At 37.5% G+C, this 25577-nt stretch overlaps 1 protein-coding gene across 1 annotated transcript; it reads right to left on the reverse strand.

The window, feature by feature from the left end:
• Nucleotides 1-336: 336 nt before the first annotated feature.
• On the reverse strand, nt 337-24314 carry LOC122875197 (leucine-rich repeat-containing G-protein coupled receptor 5-like). Its single transcript, XM_044194070.1, has 15 exons — nt 24139-24314; nt 19441-19512; nt 18908-18979; nt 18149-18220; nt 13889-14104; nt 11717-11788; nt 7750-7818; nt 6680-6751; nt 6455-6526; nt 5597-5662; nt 4931-5002; nt 3933-3998; nt 3330-3437; nt 2400-2485; nt 337-1930 (listed from the first exon to the last, which is right to left on the reverse strand). The coding sequence occupies exons 1-15, from the start codon at nt 24312-24314 to the stop codon at nt 1515-1517; spliced, it is 1707 nt and encodes a 568-aa protein (XP_044050005.1). The 3' UTR covers nt 337-1514.
• Between the last annotated feature and the right edge of the window lie 1263 nt (nt 24315-25577).

Consider the following 25577-nt stretch of genomic DNA (forward strand, 5'->3'; position numbering starts at 1 on the left):
CTTTGGGGGCCCTCCTTACTTTGCCTGGAGCCGAGAACTCTGAAATAAAACTATAAACTATCAGTTCCTCTACCTGCCTGTCTGCCTGTCTGTCTCTCTGTCAATTCACTTCACTTCACTTCAGTAGAGCTTTATTGGCATCATGGGAAACAGACGTTAACGTTGACAAAGCAAGTGTGAAATAACAGAAACAGAAGATATTAAAATATATACAGAGAAGTCAGATAATATAAAAAAATGTAGACTTGCAGTTAAAAATACAAATAAGTAAAAACTACATAAACACAACAACTTTCTTTTTAATGAATGTGTGTGTGTGTGTGCACCAGGATTGTCTGTGTCTTCCTGTTTCGATGCCAGTCTGTGGACACTGAGCCTGTACTTGGTCAGGATCTGTCTCTGCTTCCTGTCTCTGACAGCAGAGACAGATTCTGCCAGTTCATCATCTCTTCAGGTCCAGATAACTTTCTGATCTGCTTTGGCTTTTAGTTTCTTCTGTCCAGTGATCCAGATTCAGGTTTCTTTATGTCGTGTTGTAATTTGGTTTCCTCTGATTGGTGTTTGGAAAGCAGTGCTGCTGTGAGACTGGTCCGAGTGTCTGAGGAGGGGCAGTTAGTCTCAGCACCAGCTGCGATAGGGGACTCTGTTCTGGGCTCAGCTCTTGGGTTTGGAGGGCTTCTGGATTTAAGGTGATTAAAACATGTGAGCGCTCTCTGTTGAATGTTAAGATCAGCGGGTCTCTGCCTGATTCTGCTCCACATGTTGGTGTTTTTCTGTGTGAAATGTATCTGCAGAGTCCTGCATGTAGAGACTCTGCTGGACGTTTGTCCCGGCGGGTGAAGCTCTGGTGACTGAGTGGACCCCAGACTCACCACCAGACAGCGCAGTGGGCCGGATGACACTATCAGATATTTTAAAACACATTTTAACTGGAATTTGGAAATTATAAAATTTTCTCTTAATTGCATTTAGAGCTCTTTGAGCTTTTTCTTTTAGTGCGTTCACGGCACATATTTATTACTATGTCCAGCTGTTGCTGTCGTTCTTGTTCAGAAGGAGACAGAAGAACAAGGTCATCAGCGTAACTCAGCGAGGCTTCACCTCTCGATCTGTAGTTTTTTACAGTGAAACAGAGACGAAGGTTTGTGTTGACTGACGGGATGATTTCTCTGATCTCTGATCAGTTTTCTGTGACGTATGCAGGAGGAAACTGAAACCTGGACTGAGGATGATGTAGAGCAAGGGATCCAGACAGGAGGGGAGAGACATGATGATGATGAACGCTGTGGAAACATCCGGACTGAGCAGAGAGGCGAGGCAGAGAGGAGGAGCGTGGTGTTTGTGAGGAGGAGGGAGGTTAAAGCAACATGGACTCCTCTCTGGTTTAACGTCACTTCCTCCTGATGGCGGCGACGGGTTACATGGGTGACGATCATAAACAGGAAACTGGAAGTGTTAAACAGCGTCAGAGCTGAGTGTCTGAAGAGGAAACAGGGAGAACAGAAGTTGATCTCCTACATAACAATTAGAAGTAAAACCATCAGAGTGAAGCTGTAGATGACTGCACAGCTGATCTGAGCGCAGCTCTTTGTCCAGGTTCTGTTCTTAAAAACGACGGCCATCATGATGAAGATACAGATCTCAGAGGAGAGACAGAAGAGGAAGATCCTGAGTCCAGATCCTGGATCAGTGTCCAGGCTGGATCCACAGAAACAGTTTGTGTTGATGATGCTGGAACCAGAGAGACCTGCGACGAGCCGAAACCAGAAGAGAAGAGCGAGGGCGTGCTGGGAGGAGGGAGGAGGGGGATCTGAGGAGAGGAGGAGCGAGAGGAGGACCAGCAGGTTGAAGACGATGGAGACGATGAAGATGAAGGAGACACTGAAGTGAAGCAGCCAAAGAGACGAGTCCAGACAGCATGCGGACGGACCTGCAGGTGGAGACATTTAACAACAGGAAGTCTTTAAGTATCATATGTTACTAATATCTGTAAATTATACAATGAGCATTAAAAATACCTCAGAAAGTTAAATAAAGTCATTAAAATCTAAATTATTAATTCAAGTGCAGTCATTTAAAAATTCACCATTTCAACAAGCCAGGATTTTAGAAAAACTGAAGTCAATTGAAATATTTTAATTATTTGGGTTAAATTTCATTTATTGCGTTTCCGTGGGGATTCTTTAAACGGAGAAGTTCTTTCAGTTAAATTCTTTGGAAATCACAAACTGTTTAGAAACTAAAATTACTGTCTCAAAACGTTCTCTGTATTTTCTCTATAATGATACCAGATTTATTTTTTCCAGTAAACCTAATAGCAGATCATCTGTAAATCCCAGACGTGTGCAATGAAGATACAGCAGGAATGCTGCAGGTTAATGTTTCAGAATCAGACTCACTGCTGCTGTCGACAGAGTTCGAGCTGCTCGACGTTTCACAGCGAACAAACACACAGAGATGGAAGGAAACAGGAAGCTCGGACATTCTGCAAACAACCAATCACAACAACCAAACATAAAGACAGGAAGTGCTGTTACCTGAGTCTGTGCTGTTACCTGAGTCTGTGCTGTTACCTGAGTCTGTGCTGTTACCTGAGTCTGTGCTGTTACCTGAGTGTATGTTGTTACCTGAGTGTTTGTTGTTACCTGAGTCTATGCTGTTACCTGTGTCTGTGCTGTTACCTGAGTCTGTGCTGTTACCTGAGTGTATGTTGTTACCTGAGTGTTTGTTGTTACCTGAGTCTGTGCTGTTACCTGTGTCTGTGCTGTTACCTGAGTCTGTGCTGTTACCTGTGTGTATGTTGTTATCTGAGTCTGTGCTGTTATCTGTGTCTGTGTTGTTACCTGAGTCTGTGCTGTTACCTGAGTGTATGTTGTTACCTGAGTGTATGTTGTTATCTGAGTCTGTGCTGTTACCTGAGTGTATGTTGTTACCTGAGTGTATGTTGTTACCTGTGTCTGTGCTGTTACCTGAGTGTATGTTGTTACCTGTGTCTGTGCTGTTACCTGTGTCTGTGCTGTTACCTGAGTCTGTGCTGTTACCTGTGTCTGTGCTGTTACCTGTGTCTGTGCTGTTACCTGTGTGTATGTTGTTATCTGAGTCTGTGCTGTTACCTGTGTCTGTGCTGTTACCTGTGTCTGTGCTGTTACCTGAGTCTGTGTTGTTACCTGAGTGTATGTTGTTACCTGTGTCTGTGCTGTTACCTGTGTCTGTGCTGTTACCTGAGTCTGTGCTGTTACCTGTGTGTATGTTGTTATCTGAGTCTGTGCTGTTACCTGTGTCTGTGCTGTTACCTGAGTCTGTGCTGTTACCTGAGTCTGTGCTGTTACCTGTGTTGGTGGGAGACTCTCAGCTGCTGGTGTCCAGACAGTTTCAGGTGTGTGAGACTCTGCAGACTCATCAGAGAGACGGAGGAGAGCCAGTTGGAGGACAGATCTCTGATGGAGACACAGTTGCCTTCAGTAATATAATTTGTCGTAGTTTGTTTCATCAGTCTTTGTGAAACGCTGGAACATGTGTCTGGGATGTTCAGTCCACATAAAGAGAGATCTGATATAAATATCTGCTGTTGTTCTAGAGAGTAAACCTTTTAACACCTTAAGAACTACAAACACAAAAGATTAAATGATGATTATTTTGTTCACATTCAACAGCTTCAGCTCCCTCAAGCTGAATGCATTTATAAACCAAGAGATTGACGCTTTAAAGAGTCTTTCTTGTTCACATGTTTGGTTGTGATAATATTTTCTGACAGTGAATTCAGACTCTGTGACTCACACTGATCTGGAGATCCTTCATCTGCTGAAAGGTTTCTGCTTTGACCTCACATATAAAGTTATGATGTAAGTTTCTTAAAATCACAAATCACAGGCTGATCCAGAACACAGACTAAAGAAAAAGAGAGAAATGAAAACAGCTTATGGACCACTTACATGTTTTGTATCTTTGTGCAGCTGCTGAAGCTGGGCAGATTCTGGATCAGGTTATGGGACAAATCACTGCAGACAGACAGACAGTTTGTTTCAAGCCTATAAAGACTTCAGATGTGCAGCCTGTTCAGTGAGTTTCCTTTGGATAAAAGCATCAAATAAACCCGTGAAATGAAAGATTATAACCTAAACAAACTCTTAAAGTACTCAGTAACAAACCCAAATATTGTCACCACTGTCACATCATTCACATCATTAAAGCAGTACATGGACCTGGGTCTGCAGGAGTGGCACCTCCTCCTTTAAACCACTTAAACTAATGGACTGTACCTCCAGAAAAACAAGGGCAGTTACCATGGCAACTGTATTGTCCCATTAAGGTACAGCAAAGATGGACAGATAGAAAAGCACCAAAAATCACTGGATCAACATATAGCACATAGCACCAACACAGTAATGGGTTACTTTAGTCAGTACGAAAACCACCCGAGGCCCAGTGTTAGTGTTATTTTTATCGTTGTCTTCTTTATATACTTGTCTGATTGTATTGTTGTTGTAAGATTGTTAAGACAAAGTGATGTGATTCATTTCCTCCAGTTTTCTTTTATCTCCTATTTTCATTATAACTTTACTATGTACTAATACTTTTTAGCATTTGTCACTTCTTAGTCGTGTCAGGTGCAAGTTAGCAGTTGAGCAACATCAGTTATACTGATCAAGACGGTGTAGTCCCTCATTGAGTGTTCTATCGTAGAAAAGGTTTCAGTCGTAGTCATCTGGACACTGTTTTCAGAATCAAGACGTTTCGCTCAATCAAGACGTTTGACTTCCGGATGGGAGCCGAAACGTCTTGATTCTGAAAACAGTGTCCAGACGACTACGACTGAAACCTTTTCTACGACAGTTACACTGATGTTAAAATGTCAGTGTTGGTTATTTGCACACTGTCCCCTATAAATATATACAAATAAAAAAATAAGATGAGATGAGATGACTCTTACAGTTTGCGCAGGTTGGGCAGCTCCTCACAGATGGTGTCAGGTACGGTGGAGATGTGGCTGCCTGTGATGGAGCTGAACAGTCGGATCAGTAAGATTCATAACTGGATGGACTGGATGGATTTAACCCTGAACTCTAACATTTATTCAGCCAGGTCACATTCATACACAGCGGTTTGGTATCTGTGAGTTTTGTTCAGCTGCAGAAATCAGTGCCAATTAAGTCATGTGAGTTCATGTATCAGGACAACATGTTACTGAGTTCTCAGACCTCTTCTGTCAGACTTTTAGAGCTGAAAACGTCCCTGTTTATTATTATAGACTGACATCGTGTTGTTCCTGTATTACATGAACAGTCCTATTCTGATGGGACTCTAGATCACAGCTACAAAAAAACCTGCAAAGAGATTTTTTAAATAGTTTTTAATAATCTCTGCCCTTATATGTTTGAAATATCAGTTTTTTAATCGTCCGGTAATGCTTATGTGAATGAAGTCCACTTCATTGTATCACAGAGACAGCAAGTTTATTCTGGACTGTGATGAAGACTTTCATTTTCCCAGAATGACCAACATGCAGGAATTTGACATCCTTACAAGGATTTAAAGAAAATGCAGTATTGTGATTTGGACACTGTTGTTAATAAACTATTAATTAAATGGGACTTACAGAGTTTCCAGTCTGTTGGTGCCAGTGAAGTCTGGGAACTTTGTGATGCTGCCTCCACTCAGAGACCTGAGAAAGAAAACACAGAAACAACAAAGAAAATATTCACGACACACTGTTTTTATTTACATTTTTATTATTCCTTATATGATTGAAAGCAGAGTTTAGTTTCACCGTCAAGTGAAAACCTTGAAAACCTCAAGTTTGGGGGATTTTACTGCTTTTTCATGAGTTGAAGAAATAAGAAAAGTACAAAGGAAGAGACAGAAAGTCTTGTACAGGAGGGATTTTCATTGCTCGGTCACAGGGAGGTGAACGGTGTATAACTACAGATCTAGTGTACATAATGAGGACTGTGTATAAATACAGATCTACTGTACATAATGAGGACTGTGTATAAATACAGATCTACTGTACATAATGAGGACTGTGTATAAATACAGATCTAGTGTACATAATGAGGACTGTGTATAAATACAGATCTAGTTTACATAATGAGGACTGTGTATAACTACAGATCTAGTGTACATAATGAGGACTGTGTATAAATACAGATCTACTGTACATAATGAGGACTGTGTATAAATACAGATCTAGTTTACATAATGGGGACTGTGTAGAAATACAGATCTAGTGTACATAATGAGGACTGTGTATAAATACAGATCTAGTTTACATAATGGGGACTGTGTAGAAATACAGATCTAGTGTACATAATGAGGACTGTGTAGAAATACAGATCTACTGTACATAATGAGGACTGTGTATAAATACAGATCTAGTGTACATAATGAAGACTGTGTATAAGGACTGTGTAGAAATACAGATCTAGTGTACATAATGAGGACTGTGGAGACGTACAGCGTCTGGAGCTCCGGCAGCAGCTGGAAGGACAAGTGTCCCACCGTGTGAAGAGGATTGTTCTGGATGTTTCTGTCATGATGAAAATCAGCAAATATGTTGAATCCATGAAAATATAAATCCTCACTGTTTAGATAGTGACAACAAGGACCCTCAACTATTTTATCATAAAAGGTATAAATTAAGGTATAATAAGTGATCACACAGGAAGTTGAAAGTACCCACATGGTCTCGATGGAAGGATTTCCAGAGAAGGCGTTTTCTGGGATGACTCGGATGTTGTTGTTCTGAAGATTCCTGCAGGAAAAACAAACAGTTAATATTAATATGTAGTGTTTGAGTTATTACTGCAATTACACCACAGAATGTAAATTAATGAAATCACACACATTTATTTATGTGTACACAGTTTATGTTTATGTTGTATCGCTGTCACTTAGCTTGTCCTCTAACTCTATTGAAGAGTTACAAAACAAGAAGTGCAAGCAATGAAATCTTAATCAGACAAAATAAGTTTTTACATTGTCAGTGGGATTCCCTCGTGACCACTAATCTGAGTAAAACAACATACAGTACTTTGTCCACCTCAGTCACTTTATATACCATCCAGTTGGCAGGTTGTTCAGATCTCTGTTTAGCCAAACAATCCCAGTTGTTTGAATTTTCTTATTACGCTCTTATGCTGATATAGCTTTTATTACAAGTCGCTTAGATTAGTTCAGCTCTCTTTTAACCGTACTGCCTAAAAAGTCTCTAAAAGTCTGCAGCCATTTTATTTAATACAAAAAAAGAGATCACATGGCATCGCTGCTTGTCACACTGCACTGCCTGTATCTGTTAGAAGTGATTTTAAATCTTCACTGACTTCTTTCTATTAGACGTTCCTCATGATGTTTCCCACAGAAATATGCTGCTTTCTGTTTTTATGGATCTTCCTCCCTCTGGATTGATGAACAACAAACTCAGCTGGTATTTTTAAAAGACTAATCCTTTTTAATCTGGCTTTTAATTTGGGGCAATCCAACTCTGTCAACTCTGTATATTTATATACATTTTGTTCCTGCTGGTTTTATTGGTATTTCTTTTAATGTTTTATCATATTGTTTTAAACATTTATATTGTTATTTTTTATTTTAATTTAAATTTTTGACTTTGCTGTTTGACTGTTTTTGATCCTGTTTTGTAAAGCACCCAGTGAGTGTATGTGTGTGTGTGTGTGTTTGTGTATGAGTGTTTATTTGTTTGTTTGTATGTGTGTGTGTGTGTTTATGTGTGTGTGTGTGTGTTGCTCTCACAGGTCTCTCAGGTTGCTCAGACATTTGATGGCTGCAGGAAAACTGTTGATCCTGTTGAAGCTCAGATCTCTGCAGAGACACAAAACTTGACATCAACACTGAAAATATTCATTCTGAAAAGAGTGATCCAAATACTGAAGATACAAGGATCAGTGTAAATATCATCAATTAATGATCAATGTACATATTATCAATCAATGATCAATGTAAATATCACCACTACCAAGATCCTTCTTCTATTATAACTGCCTATACTACTGTTAATGCAACACTTAATAAAATCTAACGATACAGACGATATAAACATCAAACAGGAATTCAAACTTGATAATCTAACAGTCATTGTGACTACTGAACTGCCATTAAGGGCCGTTCCTGCAGTGTCCCATGTACCATGTAATCATAATGTCACAGGTTCAGTTCTGGTCGGGGACCTTTGTTATGTCTTTGTGTAACAGAGTTAGAAATAACCTCCATTGTGAATTTCTACAAAATTGATATGCTTGTCTTACATATGTATAGTTTTAGAGCCACCTGGTGGGTTAATAGCACAACTGCATAGAAAGGGTTCCTCCTCGCAAAGGAAAATACTTCCAAGCTGGAGGTGGGTGCACGTGAGCAATGTAGCAATCAATATTTCTATGTTTAATGCTTTAAAATAGTTTTTGCAACAATCAGTAACATGCATTATGACTGTACGCACTACAACATGACACTTATGTAAAGAAATAGTAACTTTATCTACGAGTAGCACTTTTTGTTGCATGTTGAGCTAATGCTAGTTAACTAGCCATGCACTTGCTGGCTTACTCCCAGCCATAATGTTTCTTTCTCTTCTATTATTTTAGTTAGTAATATTTCTACTCTTTGTTACACAGATGCTTGCAGTTACATAACCCACTGTTGATGACGACTGTGTGCTGTTGATTTTTATACCAGGTTTGTTAAATACGGGTTTCACATATTGCTGTCAAGAAAATTAATACGAGTAATTCCAGCTTTATGATTTATCGTGTTTTGTGGAAGGCTTATATTGTCTTTAATGGGCTAATAGTGTTGCATATCCCATTTATAGCCCATTGTAGAATTTTAGAAGTAATTAGAATTTCTAATGACTTGTAATACCCCCCCACCATGAAATCACAAAAAATGTATAGCACCTTTCTAGTCTTCCAACCACTCACAGCACTTTACACTACATCACTACATGTCACATTCACACACACACCGATGGCACAGCCTTCGGGAGCAATTTGGGGATCAAACCGCCAATCTTCTGATTAGTGGGCGACCCACTCTACCTCTCAGCCACAGCCGCCCGACAGAACTGAATGAAGATAATTTTACAGTTAAAATCTACTAAAACTCAGATATATTTAATATTGAACTTCTAAGTAATGCTTTAGATTTGAAGTCTTTTTATTACAAACTGTGTCTGTTGTTCTGTAGTTGTGTGTTTGGCTACATGTGCTTAAAATTCAATATGGAACTTCTGATAATGAACTCTTCAAATTAAGATTTGGAGGAAGGATTTTTATAGTGACCTCAGAGTCTTTGATGAAATAAAATTACTGGTGTGTGTTGGTCTATAGACGGCTCTTTAGCTCTCACGTCTGCTGAGAAACAAAGAGACCGCAGGCGGATCTATTTCATACAGCTCTACGTAGTAATAGACCAATCTAGATAAATGCCAGCCAGATGCATTTATGCTGTTAAGACGCCACATTGAACCTACACACTGTAGACAGAGACAGACTCCACCTTACAGACACCATCATATCTGCTACACTTCTTTTCAGATTAAAAGCTTTGTTAGTTATGTACAGGCGTGGAGGAAGTATTCAGATCCAGCAGAAGTAGCAAGACTGCAATATTAAAATACTCTATTATAAGTAAAAGTACTGCATTGAATAATTAAAAGTATACACTAACAGAAAAATGTACTCAAAGTATGCATCAATGTGTCAGCAGCATTTTACTGTACCTGGTCAAGGTTTTATTAATTTAATCAATAATAAATAAATACAATTTAATAAAATGTGTAGAGACCAAATAACTGGATGATACGAATGTAATGTGTAAATGTGTGATAAATATGAGCCCGTCCTCACCTTACAGCCCGTCCTCAACTGCCACCGGTAGGGGCGCTGATTGTGGGTCGTATTAGAGGGTAAGAACAAATGGCCGATGTAGTCGTTTTGGGTTGGAGGACTTGTTGCAGAAAGTATATGTGACTTGTTTTGAGATGAAGGCGGGAAATACAAGATTTTTCTTCCTTTTTTCATCATGAAATGTGTTTTATATTGTTACAGATTGTAAATTATATTTTATGTTGAAAGTGCACACTGAAGTGATTGAAAAGATAAATAAATAAATAATGAATGAATAACTAATAACATTATTATGAAGAAAAGGGGTTATAAAAGGTGACACAAAAGCCCATCAGCTTGAACCAGACATATTAAAAATTAAGTATCTTTTAAAATTAAAATAAGAAAAAAACCTAATTATCCTACAGTTCCAGCTATAGTTGATTTTCTCACAGCAGTTTATACATGTCCAGGCTGCAGTAGAGTTTGTACAATAGACTTTAAAATGTTTCATCTTCACTGCATATTTTATTCTAATTGTCAGTCTAATATTATTCTCTTTGTTGTCTCTTTTATTTGACTGTTACAAGTCGGAGCCTGTGAACACTGAACTGGAACCCCCCCTTCAGGTTTGTTTGGTATTTGAACAGTGATGGGAACACGTGCACTCCGCAGTACATGGAGGGTAATTGTGAGCTGTGACCACACATGAGGCTGTTTGAACTGCACTGGTGGCTCACGGAGAAACCCCTCCTCCTCCTGCTCCTCCTGCTCCTCCTCCTCCTCCTAAAGGAGAAACCTGGAGAGTTTTCCTGTGAAGACGACAACGGCTGCACCTGCTCAATGTTTCTGATCAGACACTGTCTGTCATGGTTTTGGGTCTGTGTTCAGCTATTTCCTGTTTTGTTTTGTAATGGTTAGCCTCTTGTGTAGTTTTATTTCCTGTCTTTGTCTGCTTTTCCCGCCAGTTTTGATAGTTTGCCCTGCCCTGACTAGTTTCACCTGTGTCTTGTTATCTCCCCTCACCTGTGTGTATTTAGTCTGTGTCCTTCCCTTGTCTCTTTGTCAGATCATCATTGTGTCAAGTGTCCCGACCTTTATTACCTGTGAGTTCTGTTGGAGTTATTCTTTGTTTCCCTTGGACCCTGCCTGGATTTTGGACTGTAAACTTCGCCTGCTCCCTGTTGGATTTGGTTGCCTTGTTGGACCAGGATTCCCTGTTTTTGACCACTGCCTGTGACCCATATAAGCTTTTTCTTACCATTAAAATCATTGAACTGCACATGCTCTGCCTCCATTGTCTGCATTTGGGTTCAAACCCCTGTTTCCCTCTGCTACCCTGCCATCGCAACACTGTCTCTGTGTGTCATAACACAACATTTTATATGAAATATACTGGACCATAAGTTAACACATGAATTATTATTAATTATAATAATAATAATAGCTGTCAGTTTGATAAACTGTGGAGAATTTGGAGAAAACCTTAAGTTATTTTATTGACATGAGGTGATTTTGCTACCAAACAACCTAAAATGTGCAAATGTAAGAAATGTCTAGAAAAATAACTTTCTCTCAATACAAGAAATAACGTTACAGCCACAAATGTCTGTTTTTTACTAGTAATGAAAACTTATTTTGACTCTTAAAGTTTTATTTTATGTGAAAGAAGTGAAAGTTTCATTCACTGTGGTTAGGAAGTTGTAATATAATTTAGTTTTGTTCAAGAAATGTCTCAGATGATGATGATGACAATAATAATCCAAAATGTAAAGCCATTTATTAGTTTAGTTCAACAACTTGTACGCCTTTATTTGTGTCAAACATGGCTGTTCTTCTGTTTGGTATAATACTGACTGTATTTAAGGTGGACTTACAGCATCTGCAGGTTGTGCAGTCCATCAAAACTCCTCCGGCCCAAAGAGTGGATGCAGTTGTCACGGAGATGTCTTCAAGAAAAGAAAGGAGAGGGAAAAAAATCAAATATATAAATTGAGTAGAACCATGAACCTCAACGTCCTCAGTTGGAGTCATTTCATTTCTCTTCTGTTGTCCATCTAAAGTGTCCATCTTTTTTCTATTTCAGAATATAATGTAAAGTCAGAGGACCTTCGTCGTCATGGTTACAATAATAACCAGGTGGTTACAGTTAGAGGACGATGGTGGTCATGATGGTTGACTGTTGGGAGGAAAATAGCAGTGAGCAGTCTCTGGTTGTGTCTAGAAGGTAACCCTAGGTTTGCGAAACTCTAGCAAAATTTGTGTTGTTTCTTCAGAAAGCCCTGAAGAAACACAGGACTTTCACCCAAGAGCCCGCTGTTTGTGTCCCGTGTGAAACCAAAAGTCAAAGTTGGCTTATTATTTTAACCCAAACCACGATCTTTTCCTAAACCTAACCAAACTGCGACTGAAAACTGAAAATAATTTTAAAAAACTGAAAATAATAAATCAAGTAAGTCTAAAAATAACTGACATTTGGTTTCACACAAGGGTGAAAGTCCTGTGTTTGACCCATTCATCCACCACAACCTCCTCCCTACTCGGACTCTGTCGCTCTATATACTATGTCAAATACTTTAAAGCTAGATTGCGGGACTTTTACATATAAGTGAAAGTCCTTTACATTCAAGCCCTTGTTACCAAACGCTGATTAAGCCTGTCACCTCCAGGTAAATCTCTCTGTATTTCGCAGTATAGGAGTTTTTAAATCTGGTGTCTGTGGCGACATTCCCGCGCTGTTGCACTGGTAATGATGCGTTTTACACCAACCAACAATGATTGGTTTGGATTTGATTTGATTTGCCAGACCTGAGGCGGAGAGCAACCCAGAGCCACGTGGAGAGCTCAGCGATTTAGCTTTTCCTCGTTGGAGAGCTGAGAGACGGACTGAGGGCAGACACAATTCAATTCAATTCAATTCAATTTTATTTATATAGCGCCAATTCATAACAGAAGTTATCTCATTGCGCTTTTCCTATAGAGCAGGTCTAGACCGTACTCTTTAGGAAGTACGGATGTCACATTACAGATGTCACATTACTGCTCTTGGACAGGTTGGTAAAATATTTGGAGTAAGCGATGTAGCTTTTACATTTACTCTGCCTAAATAATGGTTTATTGTCTTGGAACTGGGGAATTTCTCTGTATTTTTGTAACTATTTCTGAACACAAGCCTGGAGCTCACTGTAGGCAAACATCATCAGCATGCCTCGACAGTGTTTGTGTAATTACTCTCACTCCAGCTTTAAAGTAATTCAGACACAGACATTATTACAATCCAGCAACAATATTTAATAACTTAATAAGTTCCCTCCGCCATTGTTAAAGAATATTTTGAAGCAGCTCCTGTTATATCTGTTATATCTGCGTGTGCAGAGTCAAGCGATACTGTGCTGAATCAAGTGCGCGAGAGTTTCGCAAATCTAGGGTTACCATCTAGACACGACCGTGGTCTCTGCTTTAAACCCCGTCCTCCTCCATCTGTGGACTTTGTATCTCTGTAACATCACCTGACTTCCTCCTTTGATCCCGACAGACAAGAGTCAGAATTACTTCAACCACCGGAGGGTGCTGTCACTGAACGTAAAGGTGGTTTTGGGGCTGTCACCGCCAACTGGATGGCTGCAGACAGGCGTACCACCGCCACATGTTTTATCAGCAGCCATTACTTTTTACCAGCCAGTGTTACACCCTCTAAGTGAAGCTATCACTATCCCCCCGTCCCACCTCCCACTGAGAAGTTACTCAGGCCAACCAGTTAGAGTCGCTAATGCAGCAACAAGAACGTGATCCCTCACTGGCTTCACACCTGCAAACACAGTTAATTGTATTTGCTGGAATTCATGACCAAGACGGAGGCACCGCACTGCAAGTTAACAACTATTCAGTGTTAAAATAGCATTAAGAGTGTTAGCCTACTAGCATCCTACTAGCATGATTTAATCCAGTCACCCTGCACAGGATAAGCAGCTTTATAAATTGAATGTATGTTTTTTAAATCCAACGACCAGAAGCAGGAAGCGGTAATTTGTTTCATATAAGTTACTCACAGCACCAGCAGCTGGCTGAGGGAGGCAAACGCTCGGTCGGGGATGTAGCTGATGTTGTTGAGGGCGAGAGTCAGAGCCTGAAGCTCCGTCAGAGCACTCAGAGTGAGAACAGGAACCTCCGTCAGTATGTTATCATCCAGCCACAGGTAACGCAGAGATGCCAGGCCTTTAAAGGAGGAGGCCGGCAGGCGGGAGATGAAGTTAGCATCCAGACGTCTGGCAGGTAAAAGACAAGAGGAGATAAAACACTGTCAGACTCTGTGGGGGGTTCGCTCACAGCAGACAGGAAGTAGAGAAGTTAAGACAAAAGGTATAAATAGAAAACACTAAGGAGAGAGGACATAATATAAACAATAATTAATAAATGTAACAATAACGCTGCAGATATCAATTAGTTAGGCAAATATCAAACCTGCAGACAGAAACCTGGGCCTAGTCTTTGACAGTCACCTTTCAGTCAACAGGTTTTTATCAACTGAGGAGCATTTCAAGCATCAGATGAAGCTCATTCATGCTTTAATATCACCACATCTTCATTATTATAATTCACAATGTTTAAAATGTTTAAAGCCAAAAAACTCTCTCACGCCTTCAGCTGGTGCAAAACACTGCTGCTCGGCTTATAACACATTCAAAGTGACAAGATCGGCTCTGTTTTAATCTCTGTTCAGTTTTAGAGTTGATTTTAATATTTTATTGATTACATTTAAAGCACTTCATTGGCTGACCTCAGACAGGGCTCGGCTGGCTGTTCCTGAGTCCTGGTTCAGGACTAAAGGTGAGGCCAGGACACAGTGGTGGAAAGTAACTAAGTACATTTACTCAAGTCCTGTGCTTAAGTACAATTTTGAGGTACTTGTACTTTACTTGAGTATTTCCATTTTATGTTACTTTATACTTCTACTGCATCACATCTCAGAGGGAAATATTGTACTTTGTACTTTTAACAGATAAATTATGATGTATTATTATTATTTTATTATTATTATTTATTGTATTATTATTATTATTATTATAGATGAAGCTACCCAGCAGAATATAATTAATTAAAATGAGCTCCACCTTCACCAGCTGCAACATTAAAGTGATGATAATGAGTACTTTCACTTTTGGTGCTTTAAGTATATTTTGATACTGAGACTATTACTTTTACTTGTAACAGAGTATTTCTACACTGTGGTATTACTACTTTTACTGAAGTAAAGTGTTTCTTCCTCCCCTGTCAGCTCTGAAACTCTCTGCAGAATCACAAACATCTTTTAAATCACTTCTTAAAACTTCTCCTTAAAACTAGTTTTATTAATGTTAATGTCCAAAGTTTTATTTTTCCAGTTTCACTATGTTTTATGTGTTTTATTTGTTTTACAGTTTTTCTCTTGTTTTATTATATTTTATTCTCTGTACTTTTATTTGTTGGATTTGATTGAATTATAGGGCTGAAAAAAGGTGCAAGATAAATAAAATGTATTGTGTTTTGAATTGTGTTTTTATATATCAATTACCTTATTTTATCTTTTTCTGTTTAATTTGATCCCATTTTATTGTATCATGTTTCAAGAAGAAAATTTAGAATTGTATTTTATTTCTTCACAGTCATTGAGAACAAAAAGAAGTTTAAGGACTCAACCTGAACTGAAATGTGAACATGGAGGTGTTTTCTGTGTGTGAGACAGAACAAACAGCTCTGTGAGTGTTTCTCTCCATCAGGGAGGTCCTCACATTCTTTGGCTGCATGGTAGTAATTTCTGGTGTTGACAGGCGCTGTGGGGACGCAACCACAAACAGGCAGCTCGCATGTGGCCGATACCCACCACCCACCTCCACCTCCTGCTGCTGTGTGAAGCAGAGGCTGGCACTTCTGAACAACAGACAGGTGTTAACTGTTGGTTCCAGCAGTTAGAAATGTCTGGAGGGAGGCTCAGGTCAACACGTTTCTGCTTCACCAGTTGGTTCAGTGCTGGATGGACCAGTCGTACATTATCAGGCGGTGTAGTGTTTCATTTATATACTAGAATAGTAAATGGGGCTCCTGGCCGTCCCGCGATCTAACCTTAAGCTCAGGGGTGACCGCACCTTAGCTGTTGCAGCCCCTGTGGAACAGCATCCCCCTCCCTGTTGGATCTGCCCTCTCCACTGACTCCTAAGTCCAGCCTCAAAACGTACGTTTCCCTGCTAGCATTTGAATCCTCCTGATGTGGCTGATTTTTTGACTGGTGCCTACGAGTTGTTTATTTGTACCCATGAGCTGAGTGCATTGATGTTTATGTCGGTGTTATCGGTGTTATTTGTGTTTCTCTTATTTGTGATTTTAGCTACCTGCTCTGGTCTGTACAGCGTGGGTTGTTTTAAAAATGAATAAATATGACTTCACTTGACTAAATGTTTCCATTCTTCATTCACTTTGTGATGCAGAAGATCATTAATGTGCCCAGTGTTACTGTAAAGGAGGAGATTAGTGTTTAATGTTGTCTTAATACAGCACTCACATGCATGTGTACATGCTGGTCACAAACGGTGATAAAATACGTTCTTAATATTCAGCAGTCTGAGAAAAGGAAGTGAGGTTTAAATGACTCTGTTACTGTAAACTACTACAGGTGAGGGACTATATGAAGATCGCTGGGACAGTTATTGTTATGGGGGTTTCAGTCTGCTCAGTCTGGGCCAGGTGGTGTCGAGAGTCGGGAAATAAAATCAAACAGTGTGTGGTGTTTAATTTGATGGTCAACATCACATAGAGGAGAAATAATTAAAAAGTGGCCAAAAAGGGTAAAGAAACACTAAAACAGTGCGGCGTGCTGTGAGTGAGTTATTTAATACTCCAGTCCACTCTTATGAAGCTCGATCTGTTCGTGTCGTCTCTTCACTCACATCTCAGATGACTTTAGCATTTTTCCTCAGTTTCTTCATCTTTGTTGCAGCATGAATATGAAACCTATTATTGTTTTTGGATGTCTGTTTCTGTTTTGGTTCAGGGACACATGACAATTCATGTCTCCAACAGTCTACCTGTTGTCCAGTGTGTTTCTCTCTGTATTCTCTCAGTTCTTTAGTCTGTCAGAAATAGTATCTATAATATGAATGCACGAGTATGAATCCCTGCTCACAGCCTTGAGGAGGCTCTGCAGGTCTGCTGGAGGTCCGACCTGAAGACTGACAGACAGAATCATCCACTATGGACTACGGATAAGTTATATTTGGTACCATTTGACTGCCGTCACTAGAAAGTCTAGAAACAACAAATTACACATTTTGTTTTTATATGAGCGTTTTCTGATCTGTGATCAGCAGGACATCACTTCTCATTGACTAGTCTTACAAAAATGATTTATCTGGCTGTTAACTGATTGGCCGCTGCTGTGGTTTAGCTTTGGTGGGAAAACCACTTGGATAGTGTTGGAGAAAGATCACAATCATGACTGTTGTTATATTAAGGTACACATATTCACCATTAACCATTAACTAGTATAACATATTGGCTCTTTATTAGTCATTATGAAGCACTTATTGTTGCTTATTGAGTTTCCCCTCAATAACCTGCTAATTACTGCTTATTGATAGTAAGGAAGGAAGCTGTTGTACCTGAATTATGATCTTAACATACTTTGCTCAGTATGGGCCTTATAAGGTGGAAGAACCACAAGAAGACATTCTCCCTTAATAACAATAAATATGGTCTATTCTTATGTAACAAAACACAAAACTACAAGTTTTCATAGTGTCCAGATAACTCTAAATGAAGTCTTTCTAACTCAGAATATGTTCTGAGTTAGTCTAAAGTGAGGTCTTGCTCATAACTAATTCACGAGTAGTTTGACACGTATTAACCCGCACAGGTTCCCTGTTCTAAAGCTGCCTCCTCTTCACACTCAGTAAATCCATTATTCTCTACTTGCACATTGTAGTGTGACGTAAATCCATTTTACCAACTGCACGTGACGTCTGTTTACTTCCTGTCAGCTCTGACGTTACCTTCGCCTCCAGCCTTAGTGATCACCTCACAGTGCTGTTACTTCACTTTTCACAGTTAGCTTTGTACAAATAGTCAGAAAACATGAACATAAGTAGTTTCAGATATTTGAAGAAACAACGGATGATGTTCTTGTCAGCACAGTTTTGATTCAGCTGATTTAAGCCCAACTCACAACACAAGACAACAGTTAAAATGAAGTCTAAAATGACTGTGGTAATTTGTGATTAATTTTATGATTATGCAGATCTGTATCTGCAGTCCTTTAATAATCAGGTTGAGTGACTCACAGAGAGTGCAGGTTCTTCAGGTTCTCTAAAGCTTCAGAGGGAACCGTCTTCAGATGATTGTTCTGCAGAGTTCTGTGAGACGAGACGCAAAAAACCCGATTAACAAACAAACAGTGAAAAAATACAAATATAAAAATCTCTGCAAAGTTATCAAACTTATTTCAGTAAAACCATCATACTGTACTAGCAGCTCATTTTACTAGTTTGTAATAAACTTGACTTTTTTGTGTTGACAACAGCTGACAGAACGACAGTTTGTGTAAAACAAAGAATATAAAAGTCTGAAACATGAAGATATGAACATGAAAAGTTCTTTGTTATCACATAATTAGTTGGTTTGTTGGTAAAACATGTTTATATATTTATAACGAGAGACTGAGGAAATAAGCTTTGTGCTGGTAGCAGCACTACGCTGCCGTACTTAATGAACGGAGTACAAAAGGAATATAAAGGTTATAATAGAGTTTTATTTTTTACTGTCATATAGTTGAGGTCACTTCACTGAAGAAAACAGCAGGAAACAGCAGTTTATCACTGAGAAACACTCAAGTGCTGGAACTTCTTTACAACAATTAATTTCAGTATTTTATTTTAAATCAGGGAGATTTAGTTAATTAAGTTTTAATACAATATTGTGTGTTCATAATACTGCTGTACACGGCAACAGGCTGTCAGGGCATTTTAAAGTAATACCAAAGAAAATACATTTAAAATATGCAACATATGAATTATGTATATTTAAATAAAAGCAGCACATACAGCAGCTTCAGACCAACAAGTCCTGTGAAAACATCTCTGGAGATCTTTGTCAAAGTGTTTCCTGCCAGCCGGCTGCAGGACGACACAAACAGCAAACACAATTAATGCAGTTTAATAAAGGTGACAAGACACACACACACACACACACACACATCTTCATGGGGGGCATTTTGTTTGTGGATTTTGCTGTTAATTTTGTAAGTTTATTTGAAAGGTATTTTGTTTGTTTGCCGTCTTTTTTACGCATTCTTGAAAAAAATAATTTCCATAAAAGTATTGTTAGTGTGACGATGTGAGACATGGAAGCTATTAAAGAAACTGATATTATTTTCTCTGAAAGTATTTATGCAAAATAAATGAATTAAACATTAATAATCAAAATAAATGTGCTACATGAGACCAACTTAGTATACATTTTTAAGTATCACTAATATGGAAAGTCAGCATGAAGTTATTGAAAAGTACATCGGTATTATGTCTGCTGTGAGCAGAACCAGGACCAGGACCAGGACCGGGGAGGGGGGGTTACTCACAGCTCATGGAGGTGGTGGAGGCTGCTGAAGACGTGGGCAGGAAGCTCCGACAGCTGGTTCATACTCACATCTCTGAAACAAACAGTGTGTTAACAAGGTGAACCCACAACACATCTGCCCAGCTGTTTGTCTCATCACACGAGACTAAGGTTTCCACTGTTTGACTCAGAGATGCGTGACGGACCGCAACACTGGAACACCACAGTGATTCTTATATATGTTCTTAAAAAAGTTCATACAACAGCTTATGTATGTTTTGAATAGTGTATTACAGGTGGACTACACTTATTCTTTCTTCAAGTGCTGAATACAGGTGCATATATTGTTGTAATGTACGACAGGTTTTAGTGAGCAGGTGAGTAAGTTTAGGAACGATGTGGTGCTGATAAGATTTAGAGAAGTAACAAGCTTTTGAAGGTGTCAGTGTGTTATATACAGTATATGATATATATATACCGTATATGTACACATGTAGCCTCATTCAACATCTTGTAAAGTGTTTAAAACTAGCTAACTGTGTATAAAGCAGTTAAAACTAGTTAACTGTATAATTTAGTTAAAACTAGCTAACTGTATATAAAGTAGTTAAAACTAGCTAACTGTATATAAAGCAGTTAAAACTAGCTAACTGTATATAAAGCGGTTAAAACTAGTTAACTGTATATAAAGTAGTTAAAACTAGCTAACTGTATATAAAGTAGTTAAAACTAGCTAACTGTATATTAGTAGTTAAAACTAGCTAACTTTATATAAAGTAGTTAAAACTAGCTAACTGTATATAAAGCAGTTAAAACTAGCTAACTGTATATAAAGCGGTTAAAACTAGTTAACTGTATATAAAGTAGTTAAAACTAGCTAACTGTATATAAAGTAGTTAAAACTAGCTAACTGTATATAAAGTAGTTAAAACTAGCTAACTGTATATTAGTAGTTAAAACTAGCTAACTGTATATAAAGCAGTTAAAACTAGCTAACTGTATATAAAGCGGTTAAAACTAGTTAACTGTATATAAAGCAGTTAAAACTAGCTAACTGTATATTAGTAGTTAAAACTAGCTAACTGTATATAAAGCAGTTAAAACTAGCTAACTGTATATAAAGCGGTTAAAACTAGTTAACTGTATATAAAGCAGTTAAAACTAGCTAACTGTATATTAGTAGTTAAAACTAGCTAACTGTATATAAAGCGGTTAAAACTAGTTAACTGTATATAAAGCAGTTAAAAAGTCAAATATTTCTTAGTTCCAACTTCTTGTTTTGTTTTCCATCTCAGTAAAATGAATCTAGTTGGATTTTGGACTGTTGGTTGGACAAAACAAGACATTTGAAGACGTCTGACTGCAGAAAGTGAGATAAGCATTTTCACTGTTTTCTGACGTCTTATACACCAAATGATTAATTAAACATTCAAGAGAATAATTGGCAGATTAATTGATAATAATAATCATTAGTTGCATCCCTACTTATTATATATAATAATATATCAGACACAGACACATTTTTATTGTACTGTTACTTTTGATACTTTAAATACATAGCTGATAATACTTCTGTACTTTTACTTAAGTAGGATTTTAAGTAGGATCTGAAGTTAGCTTTTCCTCTAGATCTGATTTCTCTCTTTAATCTTTATGTCTCTTTGTGTCTGAAGATGTTAGAAATCACACTCTATGTTTTTATCCTTAAATCAAGATGTTAATGTTTTTTAAAAATACTTTATTGTCATTTATTAGATTCATTAATTAAGTCCATTCTGGTTTTGGAACCCCCAGTTCATCCTGATGAAGTACAAACAAGAAAAGTAAAGAAAAAACAAACAAAAAAATAAGAAAATCAATATGTAAAAAATAAATCAATAAATAAAGATGTGTCCTTTGGAGTCAAAAATGTTTTCTTTTTATAAAATGAAGCTACGCCGGCCTGCAGTTGCAGAATCATTGTGACAGAAATGCAGCAATTCAATTCTGTGTTTATTATCTGTCGGTCTGTTTATTCATTCCAACAACAAATAATGCATTTATTTTTTTAATGCAATTATTTTATAAGCAATAATTCATTCAATTTTAATTTAATTCTTCTAATAAATGAGTTTTAATCAGCATATTTTGTGTATTTTGTGTATTTTATGAGATAATTCCTTCAAACAAAGAGAATTTTCTCCTTCAGGAGAATAAAATCAGCCTTCAGTGTTGATGTAAAAACTGCTTTTTAAAACTGTACTTGATATATTTAAACACATTCTGCATTTTTTCTCTTTTCTTTTCAGACGTTTCACTAACAAACTTCACTAACAGCTCGTTTCTTTACACTCAGTATTTGATCAAAAACATTTCAAAAGGATAAATGACACAACCTTTAACATTTTAAGACAAACACTTTCTCAGAAGAACGATTGTTTGATTTTGTTTGTGTTGTTTTCATCTCCTCTTATTGACTTATTGTCCTCTCGTCTGATATTTGTGATTCTTTAACACACTTTCTTCCTCAACTGTTACTTCTTCTTTATTTGAATTACTTTTATATATCTCTCTTAACTGTTTATTACATTCCTATATTTTACATACCTGTACATAACTTTGTATATATACAGTAGATTCACTGTATAGTTCATCTCATCTATGTCATTCAAATGAAGCGCTTTGTTATAATAATACAAGAACAAGACAATATATAGTCTAAACTAGACCAGAGGTGCGAGGTCCCAGTTTAGTTTTAGTTCAGTTTCTAGTTATTTATGATTTTATTATATTCAGTTTTATTATTTGCCTCTTAGTGTTTCCTTATGTTGTTTTCTTTTGTGATTCAGAATCAGAATCAGAAACACTTTATTGATCCCCGAGGGGAAACTCTTTGTTACAGCTGCTCACTGTCACATCAGTGCACACAGGAAGAGAAGCACTAAGCAAAAAATATAATACACTATAATACAGGTCAGATAAATGAAGTACCAGGTGGGTATAAGTATAAAATAAAATAAGTGTGAAGTACAAAGTGGGTTTACCGGTTGATGATAATAATACAGTATAAAGTAATAGTGCATGAACTGTCGAGTGTAGCTTATTAAGATTATAATGAGACAGAGGATATTACACAGCAGTAATAGAGGTATGAATAAATATCAATATTATATTGCACAGCAGTATTAACACAGAATATTGCACAATTATCTCAAGTATTGCAGAGATGTAATGATCAATGTCCAGTTTAATGACTTAGGGTCATACAGACTGACACTTCATGTGTCATCTGTCATTATCTGTCCACATTTTTGAGTCTCCTGCAGGTCGTCGCTGCAAACAGTTTTGTTGTTATTCAACCTGTTTGGATTTCAGTTACGCAGGAAAACAGTTTTAACGGGAATCATTTGTTTGCAGTTCGTCACAGAGCTGAAGCTCAGCCACACTTATACTTTACTGTATAAGAGACTTCTGATGTTACAGCGATGAATTATTATCTTTATCCACCAAACTTGAGTGACAGAGCTTTGAAACCTTTGCTGTAAAAACACTTTCCAACACAACAACTTTGTCTTTTCTGAATTTGAATCCTCTTTAAAATCAGCTGAAGCTAAAATGCCATGTGCCAATATTTAACTGCTGAATATGATAGTTTCTTAACAGTTTCTTAAGATTTTGAAGTTATTTTAATTTTACTGTCATAATTATCGCCTGATGACACAAAAGGTTTATTTTCTTGCACACAGTATTTTTCATTAGTTTGTGTTTATTTGTAACTCAATAAAATAACCTAAAATATTTTAATGAATGTCCAAGCGTCTAAAGGATTAAAAACAAGACCAGGATCTGAGGAAGACGATACGCGTTGGTCTTGTTGTTAATCACGTAGCCACAATAACAAAAGCTGTTTAATGAAACAGTGTGTCTTTACTGTTCTGTGTCACCTCCTCATTTGTTTTTATTGTATATTTTAATAAATGTAATAGAAGTCATTTTATTGAAAATACAAAGAGTTCAACTTGATTCCTTCACTAGATTTTATTGTGCAAACGTGTTTTAAACTCACAGCTTTCATACAAACAACAGTCAAACAGGTTAAACTGTCGGCTCCGTCTGGATATTATAGTATAAATATTCATTTGTTCTTTGTGAGCTCTGATGAAAAACACAGCACAATAAAGTTTAGTGAAGGTATCAAGTTTCTGTTGTACTTTGAATAAAATGTTTCCAAAGCCTGAGATCGGCTTCAGTTATCTAATGAAGAAAATGTAACATCTTACTGAAGTGTTGCAGAAATCTTTTGGATCTCACACAAAATATTTCATTTTAAAAATATTTTATGTAACGCTTTTTTAAAGTTTTTATGTTTCAAATCCTCCAAAGACAGAGATACAAGTAAACTTTACATTAACATAATTTATTTGTTTAAATGTTGATGACACTGTTATACTATTCTATTCATACATGCTGTTGAAAACATTTTCTTTCTCTAAATATACATATTTTGTACAAATACATTGTTCTACATTTACAGACATCTATCTGTACATGTGATTTTAATTTAGTGAATATAATTTAACTTTACTTTCCCTGTGGTGACATTTTTTCCAAGGACAATATTTTTAAATGATTCAAACTTAAATGTGAGGAAGAAAACATAAAATACCAACTTCATCTTTTCCTGAAACAAAAAGACCATAAAACAGAAATAAACAGCAGCGAGAGTTCAGTTCGTACTCACAGAGAGGAGGTGAAGCTGCTCAGGTTGGAGGGCACTGATCTCAGGCCGACGTCCACACAGTCGACACGCTGCAGCATCCCGACACCTTCACACCTGCACACAGCTGGACAGTTGCTGTTCACCCTCCCACCTTCAACTACCCCCACCCAGGTGAGAACAAGAACCAGAAGGTGCATCGTACCTGCAGAGGCACCGAACAACAAAACTTCCAGCTTCCTGTATGAGTCAGAGTTGCAGTGAAGCAGCTGCAGACAGATGTGATGTGAGAGATATGCGGGGTTGGAGGTTGGGGGGGGGGGTCTTTTATCTGAGCTGGTTGGTTTGATTTGGGACGGTGTGCTGCCACCTTCTGGTGTCTGCCGGGTACTGCAGTCTCTCACAGAGCAGTTTTATAACTCTCAGAGGTCATACAGATGCTTTTAATGATGCTGACATTATTCTTCCTATAGCCGTCATTCCAAAATTACTAATTTATTAATATTAACACTATAATTAATATTCTACTATACAAAAAAAAAAAAATACATTCTACGTGGTCTTTGCATTGTGCCTCCCTAGCCCTATTTTGGCCAATCTCAGTTATGAAAACATTGTATTTTTGTTCCTGAGATCTGAGAATGTATAATTTTCTGATTTTAAAATTTTCACCATTTTCTTTATTAATTTAACTGTGTAGTTATATTTTCTGTTATATTTGATCTCCCTAAGTGACGGTCTAAAGGCTGTTTCAAGGCCCTCTATATTCTAAATACTATATTTATTTTAAATGTAATTAAATTAAATTAAATAATGGTTATGTTACAATACGGCATGATATGATTTGATATGTTGCGACACAATACAATAAGTTATTTTGTGTAAGGTTTTATTATTACATTGTGTTCCATTATGGCATGGTATGAAAAAATACGTTACGATACGTTGCATTACGCCATGTTACATTGCACCATTTCAATCTAAAAATCGTACCTTTTAATAGTGAACTTATTTACAGGGAAAGTGCACATGAAAAAGCAATACTAGATCTCATGGCATGTTTTGATTAAAAGTATGCAAATTTAATTGAATCGTAACCATGCACTGCATTCAGCAGCACTCTTCCATCACAGATAATTTGCCAGAATCCCAATAAATAGGAATTCAGTAAAATTACAACCCTCTGCATGCATGGTGCATCTCCCATTACATGTGCAGCCCACACTACTGCCAACACTACTGCACTATCTGAGCCAAAGGAATGCTTTCTGGTAACTTTTGATTATATTACTGGAGTCAATATATTTTTTATGACATTTCAGTAAACCAGCAGATAGTAACCTAAAGCAAAGTACACAGTTTATAACTTGTTAAGCCTTCTGCTAGTTTTTGCTAGCTATCTGTTACCATTTGGGATGTAACTTGATTGATCATGCTAATTGAGGAGTTTTAATTAATCAATT

The sequence above is a fragment of the Siniperca chuatsi genome, linkage group LG4 (assembly GCF_020085105.1).
Source record: "Siniperca chuatsi isolate FFG_IHB_CAS linkage group LG4, ASM2008510v1, whole genome shotgun sequence".
Taxonomy (NCBI): domain Eukaryota; kingdom Metazoa; phylum Chordata; class Actinopteri; order Centrarchiformes; family Sinipercidae; genus Siniperca; species Siniperca chuatsi.

What these genes read in the sequence shown, in the direction of transcription:
- LOC122875197 (XM_044194070.1), bottom strand. Translation starts at nt 24,314, where the DNA reads ATGCACCTTCTGGTTCTTGTTCTCACCTGGGTGGGGGTAGTTGAAGGT. An exon ending in AGCAGCTTCACCTCCTCTCT is followed by an intron (nt 19,513 to 24,138) that starts GTGAGTACGAAC and finishes TGTTTGTTTCAG; the next exon opens with AGATGTGAGTATGAACCAGC. An exon ending in CTGAGCAACCTGAGAGACCT is followed by an intron (nt 6,752 to 7,749) that starts GTGAGAGCAACA and finishes TTTTTCCTGCAG; the next exon opens with GAATCTTCAGAACAACAACA.